The sequence below is a fragment of the Mustela lutreola genome, chromosome 14 (genome assembly GCF_030435805.1).
Source record: "Mustela lutreola isolate mMusLut2 chromosome 14, mMusLut2.pri, whole genome shotgun sequence".
NCBI classification, from domain to species: domain Eukaryota; kingdom Metazoa; phylum Chordata; class Mammalia; order Carnivora; family Mustelidae; genus Mustela; species Mustela lutreola.
This window is the reverse complement of record NC_081303.1, coordinates 69946094-69970677: the sequence shown is the minus strand read 5'-3', so window position 1 is coordinate 69970677 and position 24584 is coordinate 69946094. Positions and strand designations below refer to the sequence as shown.

Here is a 24584-nt window from a genome sequence, read left to right as displayed (position 1 = left end):
CCCAAATACTCGGTTTTTGATGCATCATTGAGTTGGCACATTATTTCTTTACTAGTTAAAAATGTTTTTAATCTCTGCATCTTCCTCTCAGGTTTGCCGTGAACCTAAAATTGCTTTTATAAAGTCTTTAAAGGGACACCTGGGTGGCTCAGTCGGTTGAGTGTCTGCCTTCGGCTCAGGTCTGGGATTGAGTCCCACATCAGGCTCCTTGCTCAGTGGGGAGCCTGCTTCTCCCTCTGTCTGTCGCTCCCCCTGTGGTGCTCTCTCTCTCCCTCTCTGACAAATAAATAAAAATCTTTTTTAAAAAGTTTTTAAAAAGATGTTTTAAATGAATTACTCATGTACTGGGTATCTGTGAATGCACGTGCTCACTAAATGTGTGTCTGCCCCCAAATCAGTGCTCAGCATCTTCTCATAGTCATTTAGGACTCTGCACGGATGGCCCTGGGGGAGGCTTAATTAACAAGGCAACACTCTGCCTTCCTGCTTTAGCTCTCATGCTGTAAATAAGTTTCTTTTTGAGGTCTATTAAGTACCATATTTTTCTGCTTTTTCTTGGTGATTTCACTATTTAAAATGGCCCTGAAGAGTAGTGTTGAAGGACTACCTGTTGTTCCAGAAGGCTGGTTGTGTAGATGGGGAAAATATACATGTTAGATTGGCTCCATTCAGGCATTAAGTTACTGACCCCGCGCTGTTGACTGCGTTCTACGGTAATGAGTAAAATGTGTATGTCAAAGGAAGTGTCTTTAATCAGAAACGGAAAACAAAGTTATATGTGATCAGATGACAGAAATGCTGTAACTAGGGGCTTGTAGGAAGCTAAGCCTGTATTTCCTTTAGAATGTTTCAGTCTTTACTAAACTCAGTGTTCATGCTGATTTTATAGAACATAGTAACTACCATGAATAATAAGACTCCGTTGTGCATTCAGGGGTGCTTGGTTGGCTCAGTCAGTTAAACATCCAACCCTTGATCTCAGGCCTTATCTCAGGGTCATGAGTTCAAGCCCCACATTGGCCTCCACCCTGGGCATGGAGCCTACTTAAAAATTAAAAATAAAAAAATAAAGAAGAACCGGTTGTATACTCAAAATAATGTGGTTAGAAACGGCCTCACAGTGAGCAAGTGGAATTATTTAAAAAAAAAAAAAATTCTTATGACTCATTTATAATTTTCCTTTTAGATCAGTTTTTTTTTCCTCTTAAAGTTTGATTGAAAACATAGAAGAACATACAAGAAAGAAAACATAGGTTGTCTTTTTGGAGAAAAATGAAACATTATTTCTTTAATTTTCCTTTAACTTCTGAAAGTGTTAGCTTATTATGCTGAATAGTGAGACTGAAAATATTAAAAACTATATTAATATCATTTGAGTATATCTTTTGGGAATATGATGTGGTTGAGGTACAGTAATTTTAGTTAAGATTATATGAAGGCACTGACATGGTACTTTTTAATGTATTTTTTTAAATTTAAGACTTATTTATTTGAAGGAATGAGAGAGAGAGAGAGAGAGAGCATGAGCAAGAGGGAGGGGTAAAAGGAGAGGGAGAAGCAGATCCCTGCTGAGCAGGGAGCCCGACGTGGGGCTCAATCCCAGGATCCTGGATCATGACCTGAGCCAAAGGCAGATGCTTAACCAACTGAGCCACCCAGGCACCCTGACATGGTACTTTTAATATCTGTGGCTAGCATTTGTTGAGTGACTCATAAAAAACAGGAGACCCATGCTAGGTACTTCGTAGATTACATAGATAACATCTCTGACCCCAGTAACAATCCGGGTTTATATGGTTATTCTCATTTTATGGTTGAGGAAATTGATGTTGATCAGAGGATAAATCCCCCAAGAATACCTACTTGAGGAGTAAGAAATTCAAAGCCGGGTCTGTTTGTTTTCAAATCCTAAATTCTTCCCACCTTTTACACAGCCTTGTAGCAAGCATGCCTCCCAGATTTGGTGGAGTGGTAAAGAAGAAGTTTCCCTTAGATTTAATTTCTGTTGCCAAAAAATTGAAAATCACGGAAGCCAATGCAGCAATCTGTTTTCTGATACTTTCATTATTTTTACATGCTTTGCATTTGAAAATAATGCTTTTCATTATTTTACATGCTTTGCATTTATCCACTTGAGTAGATAAATTCTAGAGCTTTCCATTCAGAAATGAGTTTTAGCTATTTAGTGAATTGGACCTTACAAATAACCTGACCTTGGGCTCTTCAGAATGTTAGTATAAAAATTATTGCCAACTGCTGCTAATATTTTGTGTGAGAGGAATTCTTACAATTCAGACATAGCCGTAGAATGGGGAGTATTTTCAAGAGGTTATGAAATTTGCTAGTTGACGAAAACTTTGCCCTTTTCTTCCTTTAGCAGGAACGCGGGGAGTGAGCTCCAAGTGTATTACGCATCACCCAGAAGTTACCAAGACTTCTTTGAGGCCATCCGCAGGAGGGGAGACACGTTCTATGTGGTGTCATTTCGAAGGGTAAGTTCACTTTGGAAGAAAAAATAATTTGTGAGTGCCTGCTAGGTGCAGGGCACTGGGTGGACTCCTGTGGGAGGGAGGGAGAGCTGAGACAGGACGAGGTCTAGCCGCGTCCCGAGAGTGGAACCTGGAGTACGTGCTTGTCTGCGCTGTGGGCATTGTGAAGACCAATGGGGAATTGCGGTCAGGCAACGAGTTCGTATTTGGAAAATAGAAACAGTACTGATTTTGATTCTTTGTTATTCCTATATCCGTCCTGGTTGTTTTTAACAGAAGAAGTAAAAACATGAAAATTTCTTTTTAGGCTTTGGGGTGTTAGTCCCGTTTGGTTACTGAGAAACAGGTTTCCCAGGAGTGGGATTAAGGTGAATCATGGACTGATGGAATGTTCGTGGAGTGCTTGGATTCACATCTCTGAGACGTCCTGTTCTTTCTCGCTTCTTCATCATTTACTTCTGTTGGTGAAGATGTGTTAGTCATTTTGTGCAAAAGGAAGTGTTTGTTTAAGTACTTGAACGTTACAGATGTTAAATAGAAGCAAGGCACAGAGCTGTGTGCTTTCCGTCTACTTCTCCTGTAAAATGAAAATATATGTTTCCCAGAGTTGCCATGAAAATGTCTCTGTGAGAGTGCTGTGCGTTCAACCGGGAACACACGAATGAGTTAGAATTCCTTGGAGGTTTGTATCCTAGGCTTTTCGTTTCTTTTTTTAAGAATGTAGAGGGGGCACTGTTAGAAATAAGCACATGCTAATTGTTGAGTAAACAATTCATTCTCGGACTGTTGTCACCACTCACTATCTGAAATTCTCAGCAAACGCAGTTCTTTTCCTAACATATATATATATCTAGTAGCTCAGGATATTAGGATCAGAGAACTTTGACAGTTGAGGATGAGAGAAATCAGACATGTCCCATATTTTTAGCTGTTGATCAAACACACTTAGAGATTTGGAATACTTTTGCAGTGCCGCCTCATGATTTCCGCCTTTTCCTTCTGCCCAGCTTATTCTCTCAGACAAGTTGGTATATTTCTGTGCTGTGCCAACCTTGAAGTGCATTTCCAGCAGCAAGGGGGCAGCTGAGAACAGGGTTTCAGCAAGGCTCCGGTTGTACTGGCTTCTGAGAACTAAGTATTTGCCTTAGTGTTGACATAGTCATGTTAAAAGTGGACAGAAAAAACTAAACTTTAGAAATGAGATCTCATAGCACTACGAAGAGACCCCGATGGGTGTCAAAAAATGAATGTGTTGAAGTATATGTTTATGGAAGCTACCAGAAGAAAGTGTTTTTAACACTCGAATAGCTGAATACTTTTTCTCAGGTTCCAGGTAATTTCTCTATTATTTATCCAAAACATATTGGATGTATCAGTGGTCATGCCGTGGGTTGTTGAAGTCCTATGTGGTAATGTTTTTTTAGGGAAGAGAACAATAATCCTAGCTTTAAAGGGATTATATATACAAAGGAAGATGAATGGCATTTTTATTTTAGATATACACATTATATTTCTTGTGTTTATAAGAGCTCTTTCTCTTTAGTTTGCTGTAAAAAGTACTGTTGGAAAATTGTTGTTTAACTCCCCGTGCCCCCAACTTTTTGATGTTCTAGAAGAAACAGTCTTTCTCACGTTGTGGAAAACTGTTAGGACTATCTGTCACATTCTGTTTGGATTCTTATTTCCTAATTACTGCTTTATCACATCTTGGTGTTTTATATCAAGGAAAAGTGAGAATGAACCTGAACTTCATTAGGTAACAGGAGTTAGAGACAACATCCTGCTTCATTTTTTCTTGTTTTATTTTAACAGCAGGACTAAGGAAGTTAATTTTATCATGATGACTGTAAACGTGTCATGATGACTGTAAACGTGTCATGCGACAGGAATTTGGTTCTGAAACGCCGGATTGTTCTTTTCGTTCTTGCTAAAATGAAAATGAAAGAAGTAATGACCTCATGCTTCGTTTTTGCTTCCATTTTTCAATATAAAATATTCTTCTAACATTTTCGTTAAAAAGATGAAGGGCATCATTTCCTGTACAGAAGGATATAGGCTTTTTCTCCTAGTTTGGCTCTTAATTTCATTGACAGAAATTATTATAATTGATACCGTATGATTGCATTGGAATTTAAGAGATACAGATGTTCTAAAGCTCCAAGGTTTGGCTTCGTATAAACCAGACATAACAGAGCCAGTAAGCAAGCTATATTGTTTAATTTTAGAAGTGAATATGTGTCTAATGAAATATTTTACTATCTAAAAAAGTAGACATAGCCATTGACTATTTAGTATACCATTATTTATAAACCTCCTCTGTCCCAGACTTCTGCCTCCTCACACCCCTAATCACATTACAGTTGAGCTGCTGAAATAATTTTCTCCAAGACTCACTCTTGGATAACTACTGACTTCCTAGTTTAGGCCAGCAGGAAAGAATGCTTATGATCCCAGTAATCCTGTCAGAGGTTCAAACCTTTTCCTGTTCTTTTGATTTTGCTTTAAGTTTTTGTCTCCCAACACAGTAACTCCCTCGACTCCCTTTTATTTAGTTCCAGGTGTTCATAACTTATTTTCTTCGAAGTATTTTGTCTTTTAGTCCTTTCTTTGACTTGTCTTACTATGATTTGGAGCCTGGGTGGTGGAAAATAATGTTTTCTCAAACTTCCAAGTCACTTTGAGTGTGGTATAACTGATAAATTAATAAGAAAAAAATCCAATTAAGTTTAATGTTTATTTTTTCTCAGTGATTCCATATGATAGTCTGTCTAGGGAGGGAGTAAATTAAAGAATATGATAAAATGAATTCAAAATTATGGGGCAGAAGCAAATACTCAAGAAGGCTTATGTAAGGTAGGATAAGAAAGTGCTTCCCGGGGCGCCTGGGTGGCTCAGTGGGTTAAAGCCTCTGCCTTCTGCTCGGGTCATGATCCCAGGGTCCTGGGATCAAGCCCCGCATCGGGCTCTCTGCTCAGCAGGGAGCCTGCTTTCTCCTCTCTCTCTGCCTGCCTCTCTGCCTACTTGTGATCTCTGTCTGTCAAATAAATAAATAAAATCTTAAAAAAAAAAAAAAAGAAAGAAAGTGCTTCCAAAGAGGGGAGGAAAGGTAACATTGAAAAAAAAGCACGAAAATGATATTTACTTTGTCTATAATTCCACTAAACATTGAAATACTGCTCTAGATGCCACTCTCTTGTCTTCTGATAACTAGAGAAAGGAATTTCTATCTTCCCGGGAGCAACTCCCCATTAGGAACAGGCTCTCTCTGATTCACGGGGCTGCGAATGTCCGCTCACCATATTGTCTTCGTTCTTGTCGGAGATGTCCTTTCCAGTGAGATGGAAGTCTGCATTCTGGAACTCTGTGTATTTCTTTTATATTTTCTGTTTGCAGTACCTGTCCCTCAAGTAAAAGTGAGACACTTAACATTGTCTTCTCATCTGTTTCAGATACATACATAATGTAACACACATAAGGGGAACCTGAGCTCTGGCTGTATGCCTGCTCCGGATATGTTTCTCTCCTCTGCCTCCTGAGTACTTTATGCATTCAAGATATAATACCATGCTCTTTTTGAATATTTTTTGTGTTCTTTGATACAGTACCATATTTGGGTATTTTACACCTTCGTGGTCTCTTATAAAAACTTACTAACAGTATCATACACATGACATGGATTCTTAGGATAACCTTAAATAAGAGGGTCATATTGTAAAATACATAGGAGTTGAAGAAGCGCAGGAAACTTGCTCAGCAGCCAAATAGTCCCCCTGTGCTTGTGCTTCCTAGACTGGAACATATACTGGGCCTCACAGAGATTGCAGTGGTGGCTCGTTGCCATTCCTGATCCCACGGCGGCGCCAGTGATTCTGTGTTGGTCTCATTTACGTGTCGCTCACTGAGGCTTCCCAAAGAGAGGATCTGATTGTGTGTGTGTGTGTGTGTGTACACGCCATGGGTGCACACACGTATGTATGAATGTATGTGTGTATGTATGTATACTTACATCATCTCTTACGTACAATCTTATATAGATAGCCTGGCTCATGGTTCATTGTCCATTCATTTGCTACCAGGGAAATAGGGTTGATTTCAAATGTAGTTCCTTGCTTTGTGAGCCAGCAACTTCATGCAGAAGGAACAGCCTAGGGCCACTCTTCTGAAAAAATGATTGTGATGGGCCCTTAGAGCTTCATAAATTGTTTATTACACTCTACAACCTGACTTCTATAAAAAAAGAAATTCTTATATTAATGGCTAATTGTTTGATTTAAAGACTCATCTTCTTGTCTGTGTCCTAACCCTCTTAAAGGCAGGAAGTGTCATAGCTGTTTTATTACCACCCCTGACACTCAGCACAATGCCAGCCACTCAGTGTTTATCCAACGGCACAATTTTAGATAACGGTTCACTAAGATAAATCAGTGATGGAGGTTTGTTGCTTTTCATAATCATTTAAAGGGTACTTTTGCATCTGCTATGCCTAAAGAACTGTGAATCTGCTTTACCAATCCAAGGAATAACATAAGCTGTGCTGAATTCTAACAGAAAATTTAGAGATGACCTTTCTCCACTTATGGTTACACTAGCCAGAGCTGCATCGGTTTTGTTCTTGTCTCTGAATCTAAGTTTTGGAGCTGAAGAAGTGACCTGCCTGAAATGATTGACTGTGAAATGTTTAACAGTCACGAGGTAGAACTTTGAGGTGCTTATATCCTCATTTTTTTAATGTTTGGCAGAAACATTTGGAGGAGATTGTCATTAGACCTCATTGCTTTCTTTTTTTTGGAGAAAAGATGATGTCTACTATCTGTAGATTCCAGCAGCAAGAGCCAGAAACTTGAAACCCTGGACAGAGTATAGGAAAAGCTCTAATTATTGGAAGGCTCGAAGGCTGACTTGCGATGTTATTGGTTCAAAATGTTTGCCAAAGATTGATTCCCATGGAAGGCCAGAAAAAAGAATTTCACAGAATAACTATGATATTTTCTAAGTGTAATGCCTGGATTAGTACCTAGTATATGCTTAGAAGAATGGCATGGGTTTGTTTTTTGGTTTTTGTGGGGGGTTTTTTTGATGCATTTTATTTACTTCTTAGAATTACTGCTTAGTATATATATATACAAAATCCTCAGAGGCAAGAGGAATTTCCTTAGTAATCAAAGGATATTAGTCACTTTATAAAGTCTACTTCAAAAGGATACAGCTCCTTTTGTTTTGGGACTTCCCAATCCAAGCACACACATCAGTCCTGGAGTTTGGCCATTTTCTTATCTCCACTTTCATTGTCTTTTAGCTAAATTCTTTCTCTAGATGGAAAAAAAAGTAAATAAATGAGTTTGGAAAGATACTTTCAATTACAAAAAAGTCTTATCTAGAAGAGAGACTTAAAAAAAACCCTTTTAATAGGACTTTTTCTAATGATTTTTAACTTACCTTGAAATGTATCTCATTCAGGCTTAAAGCACATTATAAAAAATAGAGCAGAGTTGTCTGAGTATCCACTTAACCTAGGTTCATTTAATGATTAAATCAGCAACATTCTCTTTCTCCATTTCCTCTTTCATTTCATTTACACACAAATGCTGACACCTTCAGTGTATACGACTGTTACAGTTTACAGACCTTTCCTATGCATAGTCTTGTTGGCTCCTTACATATAGTTAAGTATTCCTAGTCCTTTTTTTTTTTTTTTTTTTTTTAAGATTTTATTTATTTACTAGAGAGAGAGCTGGAGGAGAGGTGGAGGGAGGAGAAGCAGACTCGTCAGTGGAGCAGGGAGCCCAATACAGGGCTCCATCCAGGACCCCGGGATCATGACCTGAGCTGAGGGAAGATGGTCAACCAACCGAGCCGCCCAAGTGTCCCTCCTAGTTCTGTTTTACAGGCAAAAAAATTTAAGGCAAAGAAAGGTTAAGTCATTTATCTAAGGACAGAATTGTAAGCAGTAAAGCTAGGGCAAATATTAAGGTGTTCTAATTTAATGCATTGATTCTTTTATGCTCCGTGCTATATTCTAGATACAGTGCCAAGTATGTAGATAGCATAATTACTCTGTTCCTCTAAAGTCAGTCATGTTTCTTTGCAAATCTGCTTGTCAGTTTTGCTGGAGTTACTGAAAAACCATTCACATTTTTTGTTTGTTGATTACCTGATTATAGAGGAAGTGCTTTATTAGGTTACACTTTCGTAATAGTAGAGAATGACCCAGTGGTCTGTCTGCAAGATTCAAACAAGGAATAGGATAAATAGGCTTTGATGGTTTCTGGTTTCTTTTTAAAACAATTGGTGGTGGATGGGGAATCTGTGTGTGTCCTAAAAAGGAAGCCGTTTAGCCAAAATAGATACCCTTGTAATGACTGGTACCCTAGCATGTCTCACAGAGGAGAGTAGCTTTTGTGCGTGTGTAAGTGCATTTTGTTACGGATTCTGTATCTGGCTTGCCAGGTCCTTGGGATCAGAAACGTTTGATCTCAAGGTCCTTGTTAAATATGAGTTACTGCCGTGTGGTTTAGTGGATTCAGTCATTTGTTCCTTGGCTCTGTAACAGATCGCCAGCGAACACACAACATTTCTATTACTTAGACTTCTCCATGCAAACTCTAAAGTAACTTGTTTTATGTCTGAAAAATGGTTATTCGGTAATCTCTGGAACTAGACTTGCATATAGACTAGCCCTGGACACAGAGAACTTATATTTCACAAATAGTTTAAATTCTTCGAAATTTTCAGGGTGGTGGGCAGATCTGTCTGAGTCAGGATGATTTTCCGTCTGTTCATTATTTGTGTGCTCTGTGTGGCCATCTTTATTTTATAATGTGCTTTTCATGTGCACTTTTTTTTTTTTTTTTAAGATTTTATTTATGACAGAGAGATCACAAGTAGGCAGAGAGGCAGGTTGGGGGGGGAGGCTCCCTGCTGAGCAGAGAGCCGCATGTGGGGCTCCATCCCAGGACCCTGAGATCATGACCCAAGCCAAAGACAGAGGCACACCTGGTTACACCGAGTCATCCAGGCGCCCTCATGTGCGCTTCCTAGTCTCCCTTTTCAGGTCCCATGCTTTTTCTGGGCAGGGATGACGTTCTCTTCATTCTGCTTTGTCCTTCTTGAAGGTCTGTTGCGACACACGCCACCGTGCCAAGCAGGTCCTAATAAGTAACTGTTGGCCGCCCATGCCGCTCTTTACGTGTGCCCTTTAACCTTATTTTTTAGATCCTACTGTTCAAAAAATTGCTAGAGGTGGAGTTTACAGAAACAAAGGAAGACATTTTTCTCCATGAATACTTAAAATTACTCATGTAATTCAGATAACAATGAAACATATAAAAACACACGGTCTGCTTTGATGTAGTTGGAGCCTTTATCTGTAGAATAAAGTCATTTCTGAAAGGCTAAAGTTACCCTGAAGAAACGTGGGATTCAGTAATTGATAGCTTACAGTTTGGAGAGTTTTATTCTCATCAAATTTCAGATTTTGTAGTGAGGAAAAAGATATTTCCTGAAGGCAAAACCTCATCCTAAGGAAGAATATATATATATTTTTACATCATGGTTCTATGAGGGGAAAAAGTGTTTTTTAAGCAATTTGTTCAGGACGTCTGGGTTGCTCAGTTGGTTAAGCGGCTGCCTTCAGCTCAGGTCATGATCCCGGGGTCTTGAGATTGAGCCCTGCATCGGGCTCCCTGCTCAGCGGAGAGCCTGCTTCTCTCTCCCCCTCTGCCTGCTGCTCTGCCTACTTGTGTTCTCTCTCTCTTTCTGTCAGATAAGTAAAGTTTTAAAAAACAAACAATTTATTCATGGAGATTTTAGAGACCCACATTCCAGCCCTGATTCTGCCACTCATTATTTGCTGCGTGACTTTGGAGAAATCACTTGTCTCTTCTGCTTTTTCTTTCCTTATCTGTAGAGTGACGAAGTAGCTTTTTACTTCCCTTCTAGCTCTACAAACCTAGGATATTCTTCTCTCCCTGTGTGTGTGTGTGTGTGTGTGTGTGTGTGTGTGAGAGAGAGAGAGAGAGAGAGCGCGCGCGCAAGCGCGAGCACTGTCCTCTTAGAAATCTGTGGTATTTGTTTTTGAAGTTACTAAAATAATTTAGTCTAGTGAAGTTAGTACAGTTTAAGGGTTTTGGAAAACATCTTTCACAAAAAGTCAACTTACAAGGTGGGCCTGTAAATTAATGAGTTTGATTTTTTAATAGTTGGTGTTCTTATAATTTTTTAATAATCACTTTCATGATGCTTATAATATGCCAGTCTTTAATCCTCATAATATCCCTATGAGGTAAATACAGATATTATCCTCATTTTGCAGGTGGAGAACTTGAGAGGTGCAGCAAGGTTATGTAATTGTCCAGTATGACAGTTTGTAAGTGACAGAGTCAGAATTTAACCAAAAAAGTGTGGCTCTATGTTTGTGATCATTTCTCAAACACTGCCTTTTTAGAACTTTTGTGTCCAGAGGTCTTCTTTTTCAAAGTATTCAGTTTGGAATGTAATTCTATGGATCTCTGTGTTCAAAACATGTACTGAGTTGCTTCAGGTTAGTTTTCCAAAGCGAACAAGATCAAAGACAGAGCCCTCTGGAAAACCAAGCCACATGCTACCTGAAGAGATCATGTAGGAGGAACAGCAGCTAGCAGGGAGACATAGGAGAAGTGATTAGAAATAGAGAAGGAGAATTGGAATAGTTCACTGCGGATGAAATGAAAAGAGTGGACTTATTTTCTTTTAAAACATGGAGGTTGAGGAAGAGAGTTCAAAAAGAGGTGGCCAGCAGTCCTGGGCATTACCGAGCTCACTGAGCAGGAGAAATGAAGAAAACTCATTGGTTCTGTATAAACATGGAAGCCATTGGCAATTTGAGATTACAGTTGTGGTAGAACAGATTCAAAGCAGAATCCAGACTAGAGCCAGTTAGGAGACAGTGTGAAGGAAATTAAGTGGTGGGTTTGGTAAACTTGGCTCTGAAGGGAAGGGAGGATGGCCTGGATGTAGTTAAAGAGAGGTCAGGGTGCACGTGTACACGTGTGTGGGCGTCTGTGCTTTCAGGATGGGAGAGCTATAGAAGCAAAATGTACGGCAACTGTGGTTAATTTATGTATATTGAAAGTAGGAAGGAGCATGTATTTTATTCTTGACAGCTGTTTCGAAAGAAAAGCTAGTCGCTGTTCCTCATCTGTATTAATTTTTTCTGTTTAAAGCAGAGCATGGAGAAAGTTGAAGAACAATTCTTGTTTGTTTATTTGCAGTGGGACTACAAAAAAATAAGAGTATGCAATTAAAACCAGATTTTTTAAAAAAATAAGGTCATATTTAAAGTATTCCTTGAGACATCAAGTTTTATAAATCTTAAATAAGGGTGCTTTTTAATAATGGTGAAGAGTTGGGGTGCCTGGTAGCTTGGTTGGTTAAGCGTCTGCCTTTGGCTTAGGTCAGGATCCCCGGGTCCTGGGATCGAGCCCCACATCAGGCTCCCTGACTGGTGGGGAGTCTCATTCTCTCTGCCCTTCTGTTCCTCTCCCTGCTTGTGCTCTCTCCCTCTCTCTCATAAATAAAATCTTTAAAAAAAATGGTGAAAGATTTTAAAAAATAGAAGTTGATAGAACTATTTCTAATTTAATTTATACATAGATGGTCTTGGATATTTTGCCGCATATAAAGTCAGAAAACTAGCAAAGTGGGGTGTAAATCATTTTATGTCTAAACAAAATTCGGTGAAGGCTTTTGATGATGTCACATATCTTAATTATGAAGGAAGCAATTATTATGGTTAGGAAAAGTTGATGATTTATGATCTGACTCAGGATTAAGGTCTGAATCACTCGTGTCATTTCCTCCCCTCCCCCAAATGTGGTGATTTGTTCATTTTGGACTCAGATTTGTTTAAATTTGACACCATCAGCAAATCTGAACACTGGCACTTAGTTGGTTTTTCCTGAAAGTCCTAAGGCCAGTAGTAGTGTGATGTTTATTTTAAGGCATTGATGCTAATCTATGAAGAGCCTGTTACTAGTAGGCTTTGGAGGAGTTTTCTAATTCCTAGTACTGGAGACACTGTGGAAGCGAACAGGTTGGATGAGTGGCTGAGACTAGCATGTGGAGTGTGTCTGACTAAGGAATGACGTAATTCTCTGCTTACCGTCCATTTCCTCGCCCAGTGCCTTAAGCACCCCGAGGGCACGAATTGTCTCTGTCTGGGTCATCACTCCATCCCTAGCATCCACTGCGGTCCCAGGCTTATTCCAGATTCTCAACGTTGAGTGAATTAACAAACAACCAGACTGGATACCAGTTCCACCAGTTTGACACCATATTCTAAACTGGTCTATATCATCACATAATGTGATAGAGAATGTGTGATAGATCATCTCCCGTTTTGACTCTATCAGGGTTGTCTCTGTCTCCTGGTAAATCTGAATACCAGTCTTTGAAAATTAATGAATTCAGATGCAAAGGCTAGTTACCATTTTGCATGAGAGAAGCAATATATTCAGGCAGATCTTCTCTGTATTTCAGAGTTGAAACACTAAGTTGTCAGTAGTATGGGTGGAGAAGATTATTTTTCAGTTTGGATGCAAACCAGACAGTGGTGTCATTTTAATCTCCAAAATTAATATGCTGCAGACTGCATAAGCCCCGTACTTACGGGGGCCCGTTTATAATGTACACCATGGTGTCCCTAGGAGGGATAGGAAGATGTTAGCATTTTATTCCCTGCAGAGTGTTTATTTTGAATATGAAGATATTCAAGAAAAGCTTGTCGACTTACACTGTTAAATCTTCCATAGCCTGTACTTTGAATAATTTTAGAGTTATTTACATTTTATCACAGTATGCCTAGAAATCTTGAAAATAAAACTAAAATATATCCCACAGAATAAACAGGCCTCTGTTATGCAGTTGAAGTTTTATAGCTGTTTCTCTTCTGATTCTGTTTGTTATTGAATAAGAATTCAATAACTTGTTCTCTTAAGAATGAGTCTGCCTTGGAGGGGGTGTCAGATGTTTACTTTGAAGTCTCTTAGAGAGACTGGTTGCCTTCTCCCTATAAAATGTGCTTTGAATTAGCGGCTTTTCAGTATCTATTCTGGTGGAGGTACAAGCAGTGTGAACTAAAGAGAATGATATATAGTCAAAAAACAGTTCTTCCTTGATTTTGAAATGAAGAAATTCCAACTCAGAGCCGTGGAGGCAGACACTTATGTGGTTAGGTATTTATCCCCTCATTTTCCATATGTTTGACCCTGACCTTCCCAGTCTTCTCTGTTGCCATCAGGCCTTGAGACCCAACTGAGTAATAAGAAAGTGGAGCTCCTTAGATTGATGTAAGTCAGTGTTCCTCAGAATTTTTTGGGTTTCATAACTCCTTTGTAGTTTTCAAACCCAAAGAAACTTAGTGAGAAGAGGGGCGTGGTCTTAATATTATTATGGGTCTCTTTAGTATATGGCTAAATAGAATCCAGCTGGATTCTAGTATCTGTTTCCACATTAATCATTTCATTTCTATAGAGAAAACCTGGCCTCACACGGATAATGTGGTTGGATAAGGAGGGACTCTTTTTAAAGCCTTTCTAGTAATTGTCCATATTCTTCTTTGATACAATACCATTCAACAAGAGACGGTTTCTTAAAGGTTAGTTGCAGCGCAGAAGCCAAATCTATGAACTTTTAGTTCTCTGGTCCATTAAAATCCATTGATTTCTCTTGCACTTTGGATCTTCTACCCGTGTGTGATTTTGTGACATCCCGCATTCCTCATTTGGAGAATATTGGCTTACTGAGTCACACAGATCTTCCAAATGTTTACACATTTTATTATTCATTATTTTAAGACCACTACAAATCTTACCAGAAAAGTCTTCAAGTATCTGGAAGCTGTTCAGGTTATGGTAGCCGGTGCAGATTTTCCAGAAGTCTAGTTTTCGCGTGAAGCTTCAAATTTTACCATCGTCAAAGGATTGTCCGTTGTTTTCCTTCAAGTGGCAGGTTCCTGTAATTCATTTTCCAGTAAATGTCCATCAGATGCCCAAATCTAAAAACTGAGCGTTTGTTTGTCTGACATTCTTTCGGGTAAACTTGCTATTCCATTAACAAGTGGCTGGTGCAGCTCACAGCTCAGTCACACGAACGATTCTCCTCCAGCAGCCATTACACTTGGTGATGCAGCAGAAGGGCTTTACGTGTATTTCCTGTTTTGTCACACAGAATATTAAAAATATCTAGATATTAAAAATATCTACTCAGAGGTCAAGATTTAATAAAGTGAATAACTTTTGTTGGTTTTATCAGGGCCGTCCTTCAGTTAAACTTCATTTGTGCGCTTGTGTGAATGTACCCAAACATGGGGTGACAGATAACACAAGGAGCTCTAATACAGTCGTGTCCCGCCGTGTTGTAAGGCACCAGAGTTGCTTCTGCATCAACAGTGTAAATATCAGTGCAGTTGCTCCAAGATGACTGATGAGATTCAAAAAAGTTATTCAGCCCTAAATATTTTAGTACTGCTTTTGTTTGCTGCCAAGCGTTCCTGTAAAAGATCTTTCTTGCTGATTACTTGGAGCTTGTGTCAGATGAATACAAACAAAACATCAAGTCTGTAGATTCTTTACTGGTAAAACAAAAGCACAGTTCTGTGGTGGAAATACTAAATTTGTCTTCATACTGGCAGCTAAATCTTTTTTTTTTTTTTTTCCTTTTTTAAAGATTGTATCTATTTATTTAACAGAGAGAGACAGGGAAAGAGGGAATACAAGCAGGGGGAGTGAGAGAGGGAGAAGCAGGCTCCCCGCTGAGCAGGGAGCCCAATGAGGGGCTTGATCCCAGGATCCTGGGATCATGACCTGAGCCCAAGGTCAATGCTTAACAACTGAGTCACCCAGGTGCCCATGGCAGCTAAATCTTTAATTTGATGAATTACTGTATGATTGGAGGGTAGCAGTGCTAGGATTTCTTTTACTGATTGATCAGCGGGCACTGAGCAAGGTCAGCTATCTAGGATTTTATTAGTTTCTGAGCTATTGTATGTGCATAACCTAACATGTAAGAGCTTTCAGTGGTCTTTTCATTTCTAGTATGAAGGGCTGTAACAAATTTTAATTTTATTTTTAAAGAATTCATCACATCTTTGTTTAAAATAATCAGTTTCTTTTTCTTTGAATGCTACATGATTGGTCTTAGAATGACATTGGAACTTTACTGACACCATAGTATTTGAAATGTTCTGTTGCATAAGAGATAATAAATAGGGTGCAAATCTTAGAAAATAACAACAACATAAGAGATAATGAATTATTAACACCTATAATACAAGAGAACATATGGTCATTTCTTACTAATAGTTTCAGCCAGTTTCTTTGGAGTAGATTCTGCCTTTCAGAGAGTCAACAGAATTCTCAAATGTGTCAGTTTTATCTTTTTCAGAATCTTCAGTATAGACAGTACAGTTGTGGGCTAGCAAAGCAAGTCTTCTAGTCTCCCATGTTTAAGCCATTTATTCTACCTTAAATTTGAGAAAAATGTGTTGCAGATATTATAAAATATTAAATGTAAGATTAACATTTAATTAACATTAAAATTTAACATTAAAATTAAACATTAAACATTAAAATTTAACATTTAATTAACATTAAAATTTAACATTAAAATTAAACATTAAACATTAAAATTTAACATTAAAATTGTTAAAATTTAAAGGTTTTCAAAAAACTTAAATATTATTGCAAAACAAGACAACAAAATGTTCTTTCTTCTTTGTTGTATTTAGATGGTAAGTTGCAGTAGTGAAGTCCATATGTATAACTAAATTACATAATAGTGTGTTTTCAGGACTTTCTCCATTAGTCTCTTACTAGATCATAAGGTTTATGTATCTTAAGATTCACTTTTTTTTAAAACGGTTTTATTTAGTAAAAAGAGAGCACGAGCAGGGAAGAAGGGTATAGGAAGAGGGAGAAGCAGTCTCCCCACTGAGCAGGGAGCCTGATGTGGGACTGGATCCCAGCTGGGATCATGACCCAAGCCGAAGGCAGCTGCCCAACTGACTGAGCCACCCCAGTGCCCTTAAGAGTCCCTTTTTTCATGTCTCGGGAAACACTGTTTTCCGGAACTATTTAATGAGTATTAAGATGAAATACACCAGGAGCAAGGCCTTCGATGATAGATAAGACACACAGTCTCTGTGCTCGTGCAACTTCTATTTTAGTTGATGGTACCAACCAGAAAACAGAAAAAGTAAACAGATAAATATGTAAAATAATTGACAAATACAAGTTTTATGAAGAAAACACATAGTGGGATCAGAGGATAACAGGGAAGTCTGCTGAAAATTGGACCAGGGCTGCTCTCCTGGGAGGTGATATTTAACTGACATCATAAAGTGAAGGGGGATTCCAGGCAGAGAAAAGAGCACGTACAGAAAGACAGTAAGGCAGGAAAGAACGTTATTTGAGGTACTGAAAGAAAACCAATGTGGCAGAAGACTTTGTGAATGCAGTGGAGTTGGGCTGAGTAATGACAGTGAGGTTGGAGAGATTGAAAGGCCCCAGATCATGCCAGTACTTGGGAGGTGTGGTAAGGAGTTTGGGTTTTATTCTGAGGGCCAGTGAAGGGATGTAAGTAACTGAGTGACATGAAGATACAGTTTGTAGGGAGGGTGAGTGTAATTGTTGTCTCAACAGTAGATTAGAAGGAGACATGATAGAAGCACAAAGACCAGTTAGAAGGCTTTTTCAGTAGTCCAGGCAATATGATGGCAGTGGTGAGACGAACAGGTTCTAAAAACATTTTGCAGATAGATTCGGTGGAATTGGAGATGTATCCAGTATGTTCAGATTTCTGGCTTGAGTGACTGAGTACATAGTGGTACCATTTACTGAGATGGCAGGTTTTGGGATACAGCGGAGTAATATGTTTGATATGAATTCTGAGAGTTCTTTTTGGACATGTTTAAGTTTGAAAGGTCTTTGAGAAATTTTAAGGGAATATGTCACATTGGCTCTGTGAATTTAGGACCCGGTGAGAAAAGTCTGAGCTAGGAAAGTGAATTTAGGAATTGACAGTTTAGAGATACCTAAGCCCATGGCAGTGCTGGAATCATCTAGGAAGAGAATGTAGAGGAAGAAGGGGACCCAGGACCAAATGAAAGATTCCGTTAGAGAAGGTTATGAAGTAGAACAACCAACAAAGTAGAAGGAAAGCCCGGAGAGGAAATGTTTTCAAGAGTGAAGGAGTGGTTGACTTAAGTTCTCTTGAGAGGTCAGTTAAGATGAAGGTAAATATCCACTGGCTGTGTCAACGTAAAAGTCATTGACTTGTCCTTGACAAGAGCCCTTTAGTGATGATCAACGATGGGGGTGTTTGGGTGGCTCAGTGAGTTAAGCCTCCAACTCTTGGTTTTAGCTTTCTGGTCATGATCTCAGTGTCCTGGGATCAAGCCCCACTTTGGGCTCTGCACTCAGTGCAGAGTTTGCTCGTCCCTTCCCTCTGCTCCTCCACCTGCTCGCTTGCTCTCTCTCCCAAGTAAAATTTTAAAAAATAAGAAAAGAAAAGAGAAGAAAAGAAAAAAGATTAACAACAATGGATTAGGCAGTAAGAGATGAGGACAGCATAACTATTTTAAGAATTTTTGCCTCTAAAAGGGAACAGAAAAAAGGATTTTTTAAAATCCCCAGATAACAATGTAAAATTTTAAAGACTGAAGCAGTAGGTAGGAAGAGAGCAGTGTTACAGGGGAAGTGATTAAGTCCTTGACAAGGAGCAAAAAGGTGGAATTCCTGTCGCTAGTAGAAAAATTGCCCTTTGTTAGAAGGTGGGATCTTCTTCCTCTTATGGTAGAGGCAAGACAGGTTCAGAGGTGGGAGGTTTGATTCCAGAAAGAGAAGAAAAGACACCTCTGAGGGTTTCTGTTTTCCTGCTGACCTGCACTGTGAGATCATCAGCTGAGAGTGAGGATATGGGGGAAGGATAAGGAGTTTAATGAAAGCGGAGCAGGTTGCGGGGGGGGGGGTGTGCCTGGGTGGTTCAGTGGGTTGGGTGTCCAACTCTTGATTTTGGCTCAGGTCGTGATCTTTCTTGTGTGCCTGGGTACACAAAACATTAAGGATTTTATGCTATTTAGGATTATTTGAACATTTAGTGTTTACCTTGGATTTCTGTCTTACTGCCTTCTGAAGAGTTAGCCTTGTTAGCAATTGGGGAACTATACCACTTACTTGGAAGACTCTAATATAAGAATAAAACCTTGTGGCTGGTTTAAATTTAATTCTGTGCTATATGAAGCAAAGACTTGCTCATTAACATAGTTTGTAATTAAAATAGTGAAATTTTGTGTCATGCAATGCTGTTAATTTTTTTTAAGGAGAAGATTAGGGTTTCCCCCTCCCACACGGGCTACTGAGATTTAATGAAGTTTAAGTGTGTACAGTATGATTGGATGTATGAATATATTGCAGAATATTACTTCAGTAAGATTAGCTCACATATCCATTGCTTCATATTGATTTTTAAATAGTGAGAACATTTAACATCTATTCTCTTTGCAACTTGCAAATATATGATACCGTATTGTGAACTGTAGTGACCGTATTGTAAGATACCCAGTATTTATTCGTCTTGTAACTGGAAGCTTGTACCCTTTGACTTATATCTTCCCATTTCCCCCACTGCCCCTGGCAGCCACTATTCTATGCTGTTTCTGTTAGTAACATTCTGTTTTGTGAGTCAGATCATGTAGTATCTTTCTCTGCCCTACCTATTTCACTTAGCATAATGCCCTCAAAGTCCATCCATCCATGTTGTTACAAATGGTAGGACTTCCTTGCTTCCCCCCTCTTTTTCATGGCAGAATAATATTCCATTGTACGTACACACCACATTACCCATTCATCCATCAGTAGACATTTAGATTGTTACCATGTCTTGCCTATTGTGAATAATGAGACAGTGAATATGGGGGTGCAGCAATCGCTTGGAGAGAATGATTTCATTTCCTTCAAATATATACCCAGAAATTAGAGTGCTCAATCATATGATAGTTCTGTTTTTAATTTTTTGAGGTATCTTCGCACTGTTTTCCATGGTGGATTAGGATTTTTTCTTTTTCTTTTTTTTTTTACCATTTTATTGAGGCCTAATTGACATATAAGCTACTGTACATAGATAACTGCTCATTTTACACACTTTGATGTATGTACATATCTGTGACGTCACCATAGTGAAGATGATCAGAATGGCCTTCATTCCTGAAAGTTGTTTCTTCTTGACACTTTGTAATTTCTCCCCATTCACTCTCTTCCCTTTCCCCTCTCATTAGGCAACTACTGATCCTCAGTTACTATAAATTTGCTTACGTTAAAAAAAAATGATTTGATATGAAGGAATCATACATTATGTGTTTCCTTCTAGCTTAATTATTTTGAAAGTTAGGCACCTTGTAACTTTATCAATAGTTCATTACTCTCTTGCTTGGTATTCCATTGTAGGAATACAACACAATTTGTTTATTCATTCACTTTCCACTTTAGGCGACTACAACTAGAGCTACCAAGAATATTTGTGTACAGATCTTTGGGGGGATATATGCTCTCATTTCTCTTGTGTAAATACCTAGGAATAGAATGGCTGGGTTATATGGTAGGTGTGTTTTGCTTTTTTTTTTTTTTTAAGATTTTATTTATTTATTTGACAGAGAGACAGCGAAAGAGGGAGCACAAGCAGGGGAAGTGGGTGAGGGAGAAGCAGGTTTCCCTCTGAGCAGGGAGCCCTATGCAGGCTCAGTCCCAGAACTCTGGGGTCATGACCTGAGCTGAAGGCAGACACTTAATGACTGAGCCACTGGTGCCCGTGTATGTTTTGCTTTTTAAGAAATTGCCAAACTATTTTCCAAATTGGTGTTACCATTTTATGTTCTGAGAAATATGAGTGTTGAAGTACCTACCTCCACATCCTTGCCTGCACTTGATATGGCCTGTCTTTTAAATTGTAGCCATTCTGATAGGTGTGTAGTCATGTCTCCTGGTTTGAATTTATATTTCCTAATGACTAATAATTTTAACCATCTTTTCATGTATCTGTGTGCCATCCACACATCTTTGTTCAAATCTTTTGCCCATTTTAAATTGAATTGTTTTCTTATAATTGGTTTGAGAGGTCTTTGTATATTCTAGATATAAGTTTCTTATCAGATATGTGATTTGGATTCGTTTTCTCTCAGTCTGTTGCTTGACTTTTCAGTTTCTTATCGATGTTTCTCAAAGAGCAGGAATTCTTAATTTTGATGAAGTCCAATTTATCAGCTTTCTCTTTTATGGATAGTTTTTGTTGTTGTAAGAAATCTTTACATAACCCAGAGTCACAAAAATATTCTCATGTTTTCTTCTAAAAGTTTTAGAGTTTTAGGTTTTATATTTAGGTCTGTGATCCATTTTGAGTTAGTTTTTGTAAATGGTGGAGGGGTGAATCACAGTTCATTTTTTTGTGTATAGAATCCAGTATTGTGTGATACTCACGCCATGTTTTCATCCAGTAGCTTTTGATGGAAGAACTAAAGCAAAACCAAGTTTAAAAGGTTATACCAGGCTGTCCATTTCCTTTGTGTTACCCTTAACTTGTTAGGTTGTACACTTTGCTAGAACTTCTTAAAACAGTATCCTGTGATTGAACTTCTTCAACTTCAAATTTCCAGTCTTTATACTTAACCAGTGAAATGTTATTTATACTCTTTGGAAACATAACATATACTGTCGATAATTATAGCAAAAGTGTAATGGCTAAGCAGAAGATCTTGCCAAACCAAGATTCTGGAGACCAGATGATATAAACACATGACATGTGCCCAGACAGAGCACATTTGTAGGAAACACACAGAAGAGTAAGTGAAACAGGAACTTTTAGCGTCGTAGAAGTGTCTGCTGCTTTTGTTTAATCTGTTAGTCGTTTCCCCCCCTTTATTTAACAAGAGAGGTGCAGTATTAGACCCTAGAATTAATCTGCTAAAAATGTATGTATTGTGTATGTATGAATATGTATATACACACATACCTACACATACATGTATTTTAGGATGGGCTCAAAGAGTAGAAAAATAGCACGGGGTACAGAGAGTTCATCCTGTAATATTGTGCGCCTTATTCAGATGTCAGAAGACAAGCCTTCCCACATAGTCATGAGTCATTACTGTTTAGTTTGGTGGAGAAGATCACTTTTGGGGGAGCTGAGAGCATCTTCTGCCAGGCAGTCATGGGGCATGGACTCGGGAGTTGGATGAATGTGGAGTTCATCCAGTCTTGTTCTACTGCTTACGCACTCAAAGACTACTTTTCAGAGGCCTCAATGCCCTTATTTCTAATACAGTAATATTAATAATTAACTTCTTTTAGGTTAATAAGTTTGTTTTTATTATTTTTTAGGTTAATAAGTTTAAATGAAAAATCATGTTCTAACACCGTACTTAATACACAGTAAGTGTTCAGTATATGTCTGTCATTAGGGGTTTCACCTTTGACGCTTATGGCTTATGGCTGGAAGAACCTGTAAATGGATAGGTCAGGGGGAGATTGTTTTTCATTAGATGAAGCAGAGTCTTCCATGACCCCTCCCGACCTCAGCTCCCCATAGATTCATTCTGGTGCTATTATTTTACAGCATCCACCAGCAGAGGGAAGATAGGTACGTTCAGAAAGTCTGAAACCTGCGTGACTGAACAGTGGCTTTTACATTCCTATATATTATCTAACTAAGTTTATGAAGGCTTGGTTTAGATAGTTTAGATCTACCCTGTGTCCCTTTTGTGGGGAAAGGGAATCATAAATTTGAAAGGAAGGGCTTTTTCAAACAGAATCTCCCTCGTAGTATAACCCTTGTTATAGCCTTTTAAAAAAATGATTTTAGTTATTTTATTTGAGAGAGAGAAAGAGCACAAGTTGGGGGTAGGGGCAGAGAGAGGGAAAACCTTTTTTTTTTTTTTTTAAGTTTTTATTTATTTATTTGAGAGAAAGAGAGCGAGCAAGCATGTATGAGCAAAGGGAGAGGGAGAAGCAGACTCCCCATTGAACAGGAAGCCTGACTGAGGGCTTGATCCCAGGACTCCAGGATCATGACCTTAGCTGGAGGCAGACACTTAACTGATGAGCCACCAAGGTGCCCCAAGAGAGAGAATCTTAAGCAGGCTCCACTTCTGGAGCAGAGCCCAGTCCGGGGCTGTCATATCACAGCCCTGAGATCATGACCTGAGCCAAAATCAAGAGTCAGATGCTTAAGTGACTGAGGCACATAGGTGACCCTAGAGTTCTTTTAATATTTCCTGTATAGATACTAATTAGTATACATATTAATTAAATATTTCCTGTATAGATACTAATTCAGTGTTCATGCCACATGATGTCTTCAGAAACTAGAGATTTAGATGACGTACAGAAAACTGAATAATAGTAGACACCAGCTTTTCTACTTTTTTTTTTTTTTAATTTGTCAGAGCATAAGCAGGGGGAGCAGCAGAGAGAGAGGGAGAAGTGGGCTCCCTGCTGAGCAGAAAGCCCAGTGTGGGACTCGATCCCAGGACTCTGGGATCATGACCTAAGCCGAAGGCAGACGCTTAACCGACTGAGCCACCCAGGCTCCCCACTCTTTTTTTTCTTTTTTAAGGAATTATTTTAGAGAGAGATTGTGTGCATGTGTACACGTGTGTGCATGGGTAGGGGGTAGAGGGAAGAGGGGGAAACCCAAGGTGTCTCTGGGCTGAGTGCAGGCCTGAGGTGGGGCTCAGTCTCACAAGCCTGAGATCATGACCTGAGCTGTAACCAAGAGTTGGACACTCAACCAGCTGTGCCGCCCACACTCCCTTGTTCTTTTTAAAAAATTATTATTAATATATTTTTTGTTAAATTTGCTTGTATTTTTTTCCTGAAAGACTTGGTGTTGGTGGCACTGTTGTAGTTTAACTTCAGTCCCAAATTCCATGAAATAAAAATCAGAAGTAAAATTTTAGAACGGGTGGAGGGAAGCAGGCCTAGGAGGAAACAGTTTTGACCAGAAAAAAAGGAGAGGGTATGTGTGGTGGGCATTCCTGGACAAGGCCACTCCTGGAGGGCGGGGGAGGCAGCTGGCATCTGCCTCATGCAGGGGAGGGAAGATCCCCTGGGGACCCAACAGAGAGGGTCCCTCTCTTCCTCAGGCTTCCTGTCTCCTGGGGAAAGCTATTAAGGCGGATCACCCACACCCTCGAACAGGGCTGTCCACCGACCCCTTTCCCTGGTTTGACTCCCCATTCTGTCCCACCTGGAAAGTATGTGAGAGATTGGCTTCCTTTGATCCCTCTTTCTGTTGTTTTTCCACTTCACATTTTAAGATTTTATTTATTTATTTGACAGAGAGAGACACAGCGGGAGAGGGAACACAAGCAGGGAGAGTGGGAGAGGGAGAAGCAGTTTACCCGCTGAGCAGGGGGGGTGAGAAAGGGGCTCCGATGCAGGGCTTGATCGGAGGACCCTGGGATCATGACCTGAGCCACTCAGACGCCTCCTACTCTCCTCTTTTTAGTGTTTATTCAAACTGAGTGTATCACATTCATTTTGATGGATGTAGTGACATCAGCAAATGACTGGAAAGAAACTGTGTAGTCTTTAACCTGACCTTTGCATATTGATATCAGAGAGGAGCCTTATAAGTGATATGTCGTGAGTTCATCCAGAGGATATAGTAAACATTATTTTCCTTTGTAGCGTGAAGTCAGTCTTTATTGTTTTCTTATAAGTATTAATAACATATAAACAATCATATATAAATTTTAAAATAATTACATCAGTGTAGGTTTCGTAATTAATAAATGTTGTTGTACAAAATTGTGTTTCTTTCTCATTTTTAGATGAAGTCTGTTAACCTTACATTATTACATATAATAGAAGTCCATAGATTATTAAAAGGATAAAAAAATTAATGACAAAATAACTTGAATTCAGATTATAAAATAGCTCAAGCCTATTCAATGAAATGGCTTCACTTATGTCTGAGATTTTGGGGTCTGCTTTTTAGTAATAAATTTATCTTGCTTATTTTTTAGTAAAACATCTAAGTATTTATAATACTCTATCATCCACAAAGAAA

The 24584-nt window shown here is 38.9% G+C and overlaps 1 protein-coding gene across 1 annotated transcript in view; it reads left to right on the top strand.

Moving 5' to 3' along the window:
* The window catches only part of ATF6 (activating transcription factor 6), a 206392-nt gene that overhangs the window by 96636 nt on the left and 85172 nt on the right, over positions 1–24584 (top strand). The window contains exon 15 of the mRNA XM_059146835.1: positions 2378–2492. Coding sequence (XP_059002818.1) covers positions 2378–2492 — 115 coding nt within the window. The remainder of the gene's footprint in view (positions 1–2377; positions 2493–24584) is intronic.